Genomic DNA, 13579 nt, shown 5'->3' on the forward strand with positions numbered 1-13579 from the left:
AAAAGAAAGAAAAACCACAAAAACAACCATGGTGAGGAAACATCTGTGTGAGTCCAAAGTTAAAACGTGATGCATAGTAACCCCAGTCGGAGACACGCACACGGACACGCACAGCTGTGTAAGCCAAGTTATTTCCATGCAAAGCGGAGGTGGGTAAGAGGGGAGGCAGGCAGGAGGTGGTCAGCAAGAGACAGACAGCTGGACCCACTGTGGGGAAGCTCTGTCACCGCCCACCGCCCAAGCACTTGCTGCTGGTGAGGCTGGTGGTGCCCAGGCAGGGGGAGCCGCTCAGAGCCTGCTCATGGATGGCCCAGGATGGCCCTTCCTCTGCGCCTTCCAGGGACACTATTTTATACCCAGGTGCATATTATTTAATAACCATCTTTAAACTAAAATAAAACTAAACATCAGTCTATATTTGAAAACTTGAAACAGTAACAACACTGAGGGGGCCGGGGAGGGCACAGGCTTTACAGCAATGTCATAGCTTTTCTTCATCACGATTGAGCCCAATGCTTGGTTTCAATTTTAATCCCCAGTTTGTATCCAAGAAACAAAGAAACTGGCCGTTTAAATGGACACAGTGGTTCTGAATAGTAAAGTGGGAGAGCAAAGTGAAATATCTTTAAAAGGAAACTGCCTGGCTCGCGTGGCTCAGGGGTTGAGCCTCGACCTATAAACCAAGAGGTCACGGTTCCATTCCCGGTCAGGGCACAAGCCCGGGTTGTGGGCTCGGTTCCCAGTGTGGGGCGTGCAGGAGGCAGCCGATCCATGATTCTCTCTCATCATTGTGTTTCTCTCTCTCCTTCTCCCTTGCTCTCTAAAATCAGTTAAAATGTATTTTAAAAACAAAAAATTAATGAAGGCAATATAACCTATCATCTTTTTAACAAATGAAAAGTGCCTTCTCTTGAAAAAAATCAGCATTTGTTGAGGAGATAGTCTCTGTGAATACACATTTATAAAAATATATTAAAATAATCTGTATCAATATAGATTTGCTCAAATATAAGCCAATGAAAACATTCAGAATTTCAAGTCTCCTAGTCCCAAATACTGATTTAACACAAGGGTGAGGAGACTCGATGAAAAGCAGTTCTGTAAGTCAGCAGTAAATTACATTGTATGTTCAAATAACTGTTTAAAAGCCCTCAGGCCATTGCTTGGGGCCAGATGACCACATTAATAGGGCTCTAGGTTTTCTCCTCTTAGAAACACCACCCCGAAATGTAGCTAATCAAAATGAATCTTAAAATGAATGAACATTAAAAAAAATAGATTTTCTTCTGAAGCATATGGGGGAGAAAAGCAAAAATAAATACATAAATAAAACCTAAAAAATTGCCCAGCTAGCGTGGCTCAGTGGTTGAGCGTCAACCTATGAACCAGGTCAGGGTTTGATTCCTGGTCAGGCACATGCCCGGGTTGTGGGCTCCATCTCCAGTAGGGGTGTGCAGAACTAATCAATGGTTCTCTCTCATCATTGATGTTTCTCTCTCTCCCTCTCCCTTCCTCTCTGAAATCAATAAAAATATATTAAAAAACTAAAAAATTTAGGTTCTTCCGCACAAGAAGCCCAAACTGCCAGAAAAGGTTGGCGACCTACAAGGCTGGCGTGCTGCAGCTCCGGCGAGGCACAAGGGCTGGGCGCAGGCCCGAACACCGCTTCTCTCTGCACTCGGGTGGTTTGGGGACCCGCATCCTTGTGTGAAAAGAGCTCCATCATAACACAGCTTTGTGATTAGAAATCCCCGGGAGGTTTTACGGTTTGAACCCATGGCTCTTTTCCTGGAAAGCTCTCACAAGAGTGCGGGCCCAGCCCTACAACAGGCGTTCAGCTGCTTCACCACAGTGGGGGGGGGGGGGGGGGGGAGAGGCGGAGAGGAGCGGTGAGCTGTGAGACAGCATCACTTTTGCAGGTGTGGCCACAGAATCAGGAGCTCTCAGGGGGTCAGTGCTGGCTGACATAGAGTGATGCTGTCGTGTCGGTGGTAAAGCTAAGGTGATGATGGTGCGGTAACAGAGGGACAGACAGGGCGGGCCTCCAACAAGCAGGCGCAGCAGGGAGCAGGGTGTTACAGAGAATGAACGTGTAAGCGGAGAACCACGGTGCTTCTCCGCTAATTAGGTCACAGTTAGATGTCTCTATCATTTAACTGGCCAAACTGCTTTTCTAAATGTATGTTAATGATGACTCAGAATATAATACATAATGATTATAGTGGTTAGTAACGGCCACTAGCTCACATGTCTTGAGTCAGCTTTCAAACAAAGTTAAGTTTTTAAAAATCTTACTTTTTTCCGATGTCACATCAATCTGAAAGAAAACACATATAAATTGAATGGTTACAACAGCGTCTTGTCTCTCCCCATCTCCCTCCCTGCCCCAGCTCTGAGCTCCAAGTCATAATCACACGCGTGGGGACCCCGTGCATGGGGGACCCTGTGCACTGGGCACAGAGCCTTGGCTGCACTTCCTCATGACAGTTTCCTTGATTCTTATCCAAGCTTTGAAAGAACTAATCTCATCTAGATACCGTGGATGGGAAGCCCTTTCTCACGTTTTTCCAGGGAAGATGGGACCCAGGGTGCACTTGGGTCAGAAATGCACCTTTATCAGGAAAAGGCCAGGGAGAGAGGGAAACAGGCAATCAACGTGTCCACTTAGTGGAGCACAAATCGCATGCCAGGTGGCATGTTCCACGGACACAGTGCCCCTGTCACTCATTACAAGCCAGAAGGACAATTCCTGGACAGAATGCACTGACCGCCCGAACAGGTCCTGAGACTAGTCAATAGGAACTGTCCAGTGTGGGAAAAGCTCATCGGAGGGTGGCTAGGTGGCGCCTAACTGCACTGCTCGGCTGGAGGGCGTGCAGCCTCCTCCCACCAGCTCTGGGGCCGAGTCACCAGGCACGGGAAGAATGTGGATGGGAGACAGAGTAACTGGACAGTCGAGGGAGAAGACCTCAGTCTGTCCACAGGCTCCTGTGTGTCTGGTGACTGTAACCCCCTCCCGCCCTGCCTGCAGCCAGAGTGTCCATGAAAAAAGCGGAGTTAGGGCTTCTCTAGACCGATAAGGCCTTACATGTTCAGCGGGTGGGGACAAGGGCATGTATTACATTTTTCTTCCTATTTTTGCATTTCGAATCCATCAGAATAAATTAAAAATAAAACTAGTATATATGAAAACATTTATGTGCAACTACTAACAACTGCACTTGTCTATCTTAGAGACAGGACCCTTATGTTCCTTGGTAAGTATAAGGCTTCCCCAGTGGTCTCTTTCATTTCTATGGTAACGCTGGGGCGTTTTCAGGTTTCTACAAGGGACACATACACCAGCTTGAACTGTAGGAGCAGGTGTGACTGAAATGGCTACTCCTTCACGGTCTCTGAGCTGCACTGCCTCTCCTGTGGTGGGAGGCATAGACCTGCTTTGCTGGGGCACCGGGAGGAGCCACCCACAGGCTCGCGCGCACTCCCTGCCCCTGGCATTGTCATCATCTGATGGGTGAACTACATGTTCCCTAGTTTTGGTCTCAGTGGTTCTCAAACTTTCTGGCCTTAAGACCCCTTTAACTCTTACAAATGACCAAGGAGCCTGAGGAGCTTTGGTCAGTGCCTGACTCAGATAAAGGCACATGTGTTACAAAAATGAAGCTGAGGAAATGCTGGGACCCAAGGACACGTGTACCAAGCACACGTCCTGGAGTGTCTGAGCGGGTGGCATCTCAGGTAAGGCAGCCCTGGAAACCACCTGGCAGCTGTGGGGACCTGCCGGTTAGAGGCAAGTAACGGCCCCGGGCTATCACCACAAGGAGTTTGACCTCCAGGCATCTGCCAGCAGCCTTGGAGAACCACCGAGATAATGGTGTGGTCTTCAGCAGTGGGTAGAGAAATAGGTATTATGGCAAAGACAGGGCAACGTTTCCCAGAGAAGCACACCTGTCCTCATGCTGGCTCAGAGCGGTGGGCGCACAGCCCGAGAACACAGGTCACCGGTGCTCTGATGGGGTCAGGCAACCACACAGCCCTTAACAAGTGACAGGGTCACACAATTACCTCTTCCTCCTGCTCCTGATCTGACTCGGACTCCTTCGCCAGACATGACGCGGGATGGAAAAGAGCAGAGAGTTTAGGAGAAAAGGTTAAGACCCCGCCCGGCATGGACAGGAGGCATTCAGTCAGGGCACTCTGACATTTTCTAACCGTTCACAGGAGATAGGCACCCAAGTTAAAAAGGGCTGATTTAAATGCACAAGTCTGGAGACTCAAGACACAAAGGAACCAAAATTACAAAGATACTCATTTCAGACGCTTCGTCACCGGCAGCCTCAAAGTTGGACATTTATTGGGTTGGAGGGCACACTACTGGCTGGACAGGCTGAGAACCACAAAGCAGCGTCTGACGAACATCCTGACACACGGGCAGCATGTCGGAGTTCTAGGGCTATAAACACCAGGAGATTCTGACGCACAGCTGTCTGGCTCTTTATACTTTTGTTTTGCGTTACTGCTAAACGGAAAGCCACCTTGGACCATTACAGCATCAACACCTGCATCTGACCTGGAATATGTGAAAGTAAGTAAGTGAGCCCTTGCCATGACTCAGTTGGTGGGGCGTCGTTCCGTGCACCAAAAGGTTGCAGGTTCCATTCTGGTCAGGGCACATGCCCAGGTTTTTGGGCTCAATCCCCAGTAGGGGGCATGCAGGAGGCAGCCAATAGATATTTCTTTCTCTCCTTGCCTCTCTCTCTAAAAAAATCAATAAAAATATTAAAATAAATAAAGTAAATGCTTTCTTCATAGCACACCTCAGAGCCAGAGCTCATTATCTTCATAGGAAAATCAGATTTATTTATTTTTATCAAATAAGAAGTTGCAATGCTGCACACGATGCCATGAGCTTTTCTACGTGACTGATCTCTCCTTACAGGAATTATTCGTTACCAAAAACAGACCGGTGGGTAAAAAGCAGTATAGGCAGTGCTTGTTTTGTGGAGTGCTTGTTTTGAGGACTTTAAATATATTTCCCTCCACCAGGGCTCACCGTCACTCTGCACCCTGTCCCCACCTCTGGGACACACTGACTGACAAGTGGCTGCAGCCTACTGGGCATGGCTGGGTGGGCTTTCCATGAGGAAGGGCTACTGGTTAAAATATTTTTAAATAAAAAAAAGTTATCGCCAACATAGAATTCATTCAGTTGTCATCACAAAATGATGCTTTTATGAATGTCAGAGTAATCAAGAATATCCTATATAATAAAAGGCTAATATGCAAATCGACCAAATGGTGGAACAACCAGTCACTATGACGCACACTGACCACCAGGGGGCAGATGCTCAATGCAGGAGCTGCCCCCTGGTGGTCAGTGTGCTCCCACAGGGGGAACGCTGCTCAGCCAGAAGCCGGGCTCACAGCTGGCGAGCATAGCGGCGGTGGCGGGAGCCTCTCCCACCTCCATGGAAGCACTAAGGATGTCCAACTGACGGCTTAGGCCCGCTCCCCGGGAAGCGGGCCTAAGCTGTCAGTTGGACATTCCCTGAGGGCTCCTGGACTGTGAGAGGGAGTAGTCCAGGCTGAAGGACCCCCCACTCCTGCCCCCGAGTGCATGAATTTTGGCTTCTAGTTTCTATATAAGCAAGAGTAATCACAGATAATCTGCACCTGGAAGAGGCTTGCCTGGAGAGTTATACCCAGATGTAGCTGGACCTGGGGCAGGAATTAATGAATGTTTCCTTTTCAACAATGTTTCAAATCTGCTCCTTGGAACATGGAAATATTTTGTATACTAATCATGTTAAAATAGTTGAAAAACTAATTTGATAGTTCTAAACATTACAGGTTATAAAATGGACAGGTAATGCCTGACTGGTGTGGCTCAGTGGTTGACCTATGAACCAGGAGGTCACATGTTCGATTCCCAGTCAGGGCACATGCTCAGGTTTTGGGCTCAATCTCTTGTGTGGGGTGTGCAGGAGGCAGCCAATCCATGAATTCTCTCTCATCACTGATGTTTCTCTCTCTCTTTCCCTCTCCCTTCCTCTCTGAAATCAATAAAAATATATTTAAAAAATAAAAATATAATGAACAGGTAATTATTTTGGCAACAAGATGAAATGTCATGAGGTTGCTCTGCATGCAATATTTAGAACCCACCTATGAGCTGGTGGAGAACCAAAGCTAATGGGCCCAGAAGGTTTGGGTACCAGAGGCCCCAGCGTGGTCCCAAGAGGGCACATAACAGCAATAACGAAGACAAAGTCAGTTATTTGCTTTTTAAAAACTAGTCTAAAAAGTTAAATCTTAAATTAAAAGTTTCTGTTTTCCGTATCCAATATGCGTTCATAGAAATTTTTCATCACAATGAACTAGATATGAAATAAGGTAGAACTCCTTTTTTTCTGACTTCCATGGAAAATCACGAATTGACAGGGAATCCAAAATGACTGCTACATGTGGGAGCATGTGATGCCTCTGCTTGTGCATGGTTATGGAAGGCAGATGATCCCCCCCCAAACTGCACGCAGCGGCCTCTGTGATACCTTGATGTAGACAGGCAGGGTGATGTTTAAGTTGCAGATGGCTTGGTGCACCAGGCCTCGCGTGGATTTCGGCTCCTTCATAAATGATAGTCGTCCGCATGGTTCCTGAGTCGTGTCTCGTACCTTGAATGAGAAAGGCATGCGTGTCACCACACAGGACGCATGTGGCTTCTTTAAGGAGATGATTCCCCCAAAGAACTGGGGGACAGACAATGCATTTGAGAATGCTGAGTAAGGGTTCAAGGCTGCTCTTTTCTCCATGTCCTTTTACAATTTACAATTATTTTTTAAAAAATCATTCAGCTTTTTAAAAAATTGTGGTAAAATATACATAACAAAATTTACCTTTTCCATTTTCCCACTTACCGTTTTTAAGCGTGCAGCTCAGTGGCATTAGGCACTCACAAAGCTGTGCAATCGTCACTATTTTGCAGCATGCTTACCACCCCACGTACAAACTCTGCACCTGTCCCCTCGGGACTGCCCCACCTCCTCTGCCCAGCCCCCAGGGACTCAATTCCACCTGCCTCTTCTTGGGACCTTGGAGAGATGGACTTAGACCGTGTCAGTCCTTTGTGCCTGGTTAATTTCACCCAACATGTCTTCGAGGCCCATCCATGTTGTAGCATGTGTCAGGATTTCATTGCCTTTTAAGGCTGAATAGTATTCCATGGCATGTATAGACCCCTCTTTGTTTATCCATTCATAGGCAAATGGATATTCGAGATGTTTCCATGTTTGGGTGAACAATGCTTTTGTGAATGTCAGCGGGAAAGTAACCGAGTACCTGCCTTCAGTTTTTTGGGGCCTAGACCTAGGAATATAATCCCTGAATCCTGTGGTCGCCATGATCTCATGCTCTGAGTACGGTGGACTGTTTTCCACGGGGCTGCATCATGTGATTTCCCGCCAGCAATGCATCGGCCGCAGTTTTCACACAGCCTCACCAATGCTAGTTTCCGTGTTTTTGTTTTTGTTTGGTAACAGCTATTCTAATGGGTACAGAGCAGTATCTCACTATGGTTGGAATATGACTTTGCTAGGCATCTTTTCATGGGCTTACTGGCCATCTGGACACCTTCCTCAGAGAAATGTCTATTCAGGTCTTCTACCCATTTTTGTATTGGGTTGTTTATAAATGATGTTTGCACATTAATGGTATCAAATATTAGTTCAATCACACAGCCGTTTGTGTTCAGTGGCTCTGCCGCCCTCAGCAGTTACTGCTCCATGGAGTGGCCTGTTAGGACAGCTTTAATCAGGCAAAACTGGTGACCAGCAACGTCACCATGAGAGGCTCAGCAGAGAACTTGGGAGAACTCAATCGCTCTAAAAAATTAAGCAGGTTGCCCGGCCTGCATGGCTCAGTGGTTGAACATCAACCTATGAACCAGGAGGTCATGGTTCGATTCTGGGTCAGGGCACATGCCTGGGTTTCGTGCTCGATCCTCAGTAGGGGGCATGCAGGAGGCAGCTGATTAATGATTCTCATCATTGATGTTTCCATCTCTCTCTCCCTCTCCCTTCCTCTCTGAAATCAATAAAAAAGTATTTTAAAAACATTAAGCAGCTGAACAGATTTGTGCTGGGAGAAACCATGAGGGGTTTGGTAATAAAAGGGTCAGTGATGATGAACTGCTTGGGAATCAGTCGCCTGAGGCTGGACTGCGGAAAAGCTGAGGGAGCCCAGCCCTATCCTGTGTGGGTGGGGCATCAGGACCTCCAGAGAAGTGCAATGCTTCATGGGCAATGGGACAGTGAGTGTGAGAGATGGTGCAGAACGGAATCATTACTTCCTTTCTACTTCACAAGCCTCTCATTTATACGTGCTTGTCCCTCCTTAGGCGTGGAATCCAGGGGAGATGTAATTATCATCACCAAATTCCTGCTTGGGATGAATGGTCTGAAACAGACAGGGAGTTCTGTGATGCACTGAGGTGTCTCCGCAGTGTTGGTTGAATGCCTGTGTGAAGGACGCCCAGTGATAGTGCTGCCTGGGTCATCTCGCATTAGGTTGAGTGGGCTCCTAGGCCTTTTGAGAGCCCTCTGCTCTCCTCATTGGTGAAATTCACACATTTAAAACACATAAGCACAAAGATTTAAAAGGAACAATACTTTAAAAAGAGACTTTCCTTTAAAATTTGAAAAAGAAAAGCCAGTTTTTCTAATTAATGAATTGGCTGTTAGTCCTTAAACATAGTCTTAAAGTTGAATTTGAACTTCAAAAATGAAAATGGTTGGTTTTCCAGAACTTTAAAATTTTATGGATATGGGTTTAAATAATCTCTAGAAATTATTGAAAACCAAATATTCTCTCCTTCTAAAGGAAGTTAAATCCTTACTTGATGTAGAATAAAATGTGCATAAAAATTCCATATACAATAGATAATTACCTTGACAAAGAGAGGAAGTCTGTTTTCTTTAAAGGCAAAAAAACTGAATATATGATGTTGGCCACTCTTGGTTAATGGCACGAGATTGCCAAAACAATCAACGTAGATGGGTTTTCCTTCTAGCACCTGGTGAAGCAGAGAGAAGCAGCACAGACTATAATAAGTGTAGTTATTACTTGTTATTTACATAAAGAAGTGGTGATACTAGTTGGAATGTTAAAACCTACCTACAACCATCACTCAATTGCTATGTCCTATCCCCCCGGGGACAAAGTATGTCCTAAGGGGACCTGCAGGTGTGTGATGGCCTCTGATGCTGATGCCCTTGTTTCTAACATCGCATCACATTACTCCCAAACTGACAGAGCTTTAAATCCTAAAGTCAATCTTCTGATTGGGTCGTTTTTACATCCAATGAGTCACATTACTTGACCTCACCATCCACACCCACGCTGATGAAGAAGCCTGAAATAAGCAGGAGTAACACAGAAAGGCCTGGGTAGCTCATGTTCACATTTATACCAAGGATACACTTCCTGACTGCTGTCTTTACTACTAAAAATTACTCAGAATGAGGAAAGATAAGCATTCTAAACTGTTACCACCGCTTACATACTTCATGGATGAGTCCTCCTTCCCCGCTGTGATGCTCAGTAAGAGAGCCTTTACCGCCTCCTCTCAGGATGGATGCTGAGACTATCCAACAGAACTGGCCCAGATGGACTAAAACGAGCTGCTTTTGGACCTTGACCTTCTAACTGATCTGGATGAGGACTGGTCTTTTTTTAAATTTACGGTTCTATTTATTAACCACTATTTTACATATAATCTTTGAAGAAAGGCATAGACGACGTGTCCATGCGTTGCTTCGGAACCCGCACCTCCACGTCCCGGCTGCGGGCCACCTCCGCAAAGTGCTCCTGCTGCTCCAGCGTCTTGTCCACCTTGTCGTCAGTCATGCAGAAGCACCGCAGCCGCGCCTCGATGGGGTCGTGCGACTTGGCGAACACCACGAACTTGGCCATGTATGGGACGCAGATGATCTCCCTGTACACTTGGGAGGCGAAAGTGACGGATTCCTGGATTTGCCGACAATCGATCAGCCAGAACCTGCAAAGGATTTTAAGTCAGGCATGTAAAACTAATGGACACCAAGATGGCGGTGTAGGTAAACACCTAAACTGCTGCCGCACACAACAATTTCAAAACTACAACTAAAAGACAAAACGTCTATCACCCAGAACCACGGGAAAGCTGGCTGAGTGGAAGTTCTACAACTAGAAGGAAAGAGAAAAGAGCATTGAGACGTGCACAAGCGTTGAAAAGCTGAGGTATGGAGGCACACGATCCGGGCTGGTGGCAGGCGTTGCTTTTTTCAACCCGAAGGGAGACAAGCCCCCAATTACTCTGAAATCCAGTTTCTGGGGACACGCAGGGGACCCAAACTCCTACGGGGAGAAGCTGGACTGTCTGCCATCGGGTTGGAAAGTGAGGGTAGCTTGTTTGCAGAGCTGCGCGCAGGAATGTTTACTGTGCTGGGGTGCGGGATGTGGGGACGCGGTCAGAGACGCAGAGCCGGCTAACTGGCAGCCATCGCTGTTTGCCATGCCCTAGCCTAGTGATGCCCTGAGACCCCGCCCGCACAACCTACAAACCCACCCAAGCTCCAAGCAGCGGCTTTAGCACATGAATGGCCTGCCTTATTGCAGCTTAACCTAACAAACTTGCAGCCCAGGTCAAGACAGCTCCAAAACCTCCAAACCCCAAGCAAAGAGGAGAAAACTGTAGTTCTCGCTGTAGCTCCTCCTGGGTGACCTCAGACAGTAGCTGACCTGCACCCCATTGGAGATCCAGAAGCCAGTGTATCTAGTGGTTAGTGTGAGACACCAGATTTCAACTCCTCACATCCATAAGTGACACATTCAAGAGGCAGACTCAGTGAGCACCAAAGCCCCACTGAAACAAGGCCTGCACCATAAGCGTGTCTCCAGCGCAGCAGTTCTTCCATTATAGACACAGCGGGTCCTCACAGCCAATTGGCCTGGAGGTCAATTCCTCCCAGTGTACCAACAGCAATCAAGGCTTAACTACACCAAGACTTTGCACTCAGCCCACAAAGGGGTATACTAAGAGCGTCCACCTCAGGTGATTGGGGAGGCTGAGCTACTGGCCCCTATAGGTCACCTACCACACAAAGCCACTCCATCAACACAGGGAAGCAGCCAAAATGCGGAGACAAAGAAACATGTCATGAATGAAAGAAATGGAGGAAAGCAAACTACTGGACGACATAGAGTTCAGAACCACATTTATAAGGTTACTCAAGAATCTTCTAAAAACCTCTGAGGAACTTAGTGAGACCTTTAAAGGATCTTAATGAGAATGCCAAAAAAAATGGAAAAGGACCAGTCAGAAATTAAGCATACACTGTCTAAAATAAAAAAAATATACAGAAACTCAACTGTATATCAACGTACCCCAAGAATCAAACCAAAGATCTGAAATATGAGGAAACAAAAAACACCCAACCAGAAAAACAAAAAGAAAAAAGAATCCAAAAATATGAAGATAGTGTAAGGAGCCTCTGGGACAACTTTAAGTGTACCAACATCCGAATTTTTGGGGTGCCAGAAGAAGAGAGAGAGCAAAATATTGAAAACCTATTAGAAGAAATAATGACAGAACACTTTCCCTACCTGGTGAAAGAAATAGACTTACAAGTTCAGGAAGCACACAGAACCCCATACAAGAGGAATCCAAAGAGGACCACACCAAGACACATCATAATTAAAATACCAAGGGCAAAAGACAAAGAGAGAATCTTGAAAGCAGCAAGAAAAAAAGGTTAGTTACCTACAAGGGAGTACCCATACGACTGTCAGCTGATTTCTCAACAGAAACTATGCAGGCCAGAAGGGAGTGGCAAGAAATATTCAAAGTGATGAACAGCAAGAACCTACAACCAAGATTACTCTACCCAGCAAAGCTATCATTCAGAGTTGAAGGTCAGATAAAGAGCTTCACAGACAAGAAAAAGCTAAAGGAGTTCATCACCACCAAACCAGGATTACATGAAATGCTGAAGGGTATTCTTTAAGAAGAGGAAGAAGAAGAAAAAGGTAAAGATAAAAATTATGAACAACAAAATGACATCAAATACATACCTACCAACAAGTGAATCTAAAAATCAAGTGAATAAAAAATCTGATGAACAGTATGGACTGGTGAATATAGAATCAGGGACATAGAAAGGGAGTGGACTGACAATTCTCAGGGGGAAGGGGGTGTGAGGGGTGCGGGAAGAGATCGGACAAAAATCTTACACCTATGGATGAAGACAGTAGCGGGGAGTAAGGGCATGGGGTGGGGTGGGGAATCAGGTGGAGGGGAGCTATGGGGGGAAAAAAGAGGAACACCTGTAATAATCTGAACAATAAAGATTTACTTAAAAAAATAATAAAATAAAACTAATGGATACCAGCCCAGCCGGTATGGCTCAGTGGCTTAGCGTCAACCTGTGAACCAGGAGGTCACAATTCAATTCCTGGTCAGAGCACATGCCCGGGGTTTTGGGGCTCGATCCCTGGTGTGGAGCGTGCAGGAGGCAGCCGATCAATGATTCTCTCATCATAGATGATTCTCTCTCTCTCTCTCTCTCTCTCTCTCTCCCTTCCTCTCTGAAATCAATTAAAACAGTTTTTTAAAAATCTTTGAAAAAAATTGAATTAATGGACACCAGTTGAAAAAAAACCTCAGTTCCTTCAATATGATCAAAGTCATTAAGTGATTCCTAGAAACAGAGGGAGGTGGGAGACTATGAGAGACAGGCGGGCAGAGCGAGCAGGAGGGCGGAGCGAGGCAGGAGGGCACTGAGGACCAGGTGTGCACCACCAACCACCGGACCCATATTTGTGATTTCCTTTCTTGGGAACACTTCCCAGGGTCCAGCTTCTGAAATCTGCCCCCGAGTCCCAGCACCATCCATGGAGGGAGCCTGGGGCCATCGCAATGGGTCCTCATGGGGGAGCCCCCATTCCCCTTGACTCCCCCAATCTTCCTCTCATTTACTGAAACTCTTCTCAATAAAATCTACCCAGCGTTGCCTCATCTCCTTACTCTTTTCCAAAACCCTCTCCGTCACCGAGGTGGATCAATCCAACCATCTGGAAATCTGCTTTCAAGGTAGAACTCGAGGGCATTGTTAAGCGTGGCTCCCAGAGAAAGTCACTGCTCTGTGGTTCTTTCATGGCTGGTGGCCTCATGGGGCCTGTGATACGGCCTGGCCACGCCCCCTCAGTGTCACTGCTCAGGGCACTGAGGTTGCTGAGCCTGCTCAGCATTCCCCGACCGCCCCCCGCCCCCGTACCTTCCCAAGCCGCCCCCTCCCCGCCCCTGCCTGAGGAGGGACCATTCTGTTGAGAAAGCTGAGGCCGCCAGATGCAAAGCATTATCCATATCCTGTTGCCCTGAAACCTCACTCCACCTATTACTGCCTCCTTCCCTCGACTCCTTCTCGCCATCTTTCCATGCCAGAGGTTACCTTTCCCTAGTCACCGATTCCTTCCTGTCCCTCATCCATCTCTCTCCTTTTTATTAGCTTTTGATGAGATATATGTAACATAAAACTCACCATGC

General features: G+C 46.7%; 1 protein-coding gene across 43 annotated transcripts in view; it reads right to left on the bottom strand.

The window, feature by feature from the left end:
- The window catches only part of ANK2 (ankyrin 2), a 376998-nt gene that overhangs the window by 33866 nt on the left and 329553 nt on the right, over positions 1-13579 (bottom strand). For all 43 annotated transcript variants that reach the window (XM_080676468.1, XM_080676469.1, XM_080676460.1 and 40 more), the window contains 5 exons: positions 9826-10054; positions 8945-9070; positions 6552-6674; positions 4066-4098; positions 2296-2317 (listed from right to left, as the gene is read on the bottom strand). In XM_080676468.1, the coding sequence (XP_080532594.1) occupies positions 2296-2317; positions 4066-4098; positions 6552-6674; positions 8945-9070; positions 9826-10054 (533 nt within the window). The remainder of the gene's footprint in view (positions 1-2295; positions 2318-4065; positions 4099-6551; positions 6675-8944; positions 9071-9825; positions 10055-13579) is intronic.

The sequence above is a fragment of the Plecotus auritus genome, assembly GCF_963455305.1.
Source record: "Plecotus auritus genome assembly, chromosome: 6".
NCBI classification, from domain to species: domain Eukaryota; kingdom Metazoa; phylum Chordata; class Mammalia; order Chiroptera; family Vespertilionidae; genus Plecotus; species Plecotus auritus.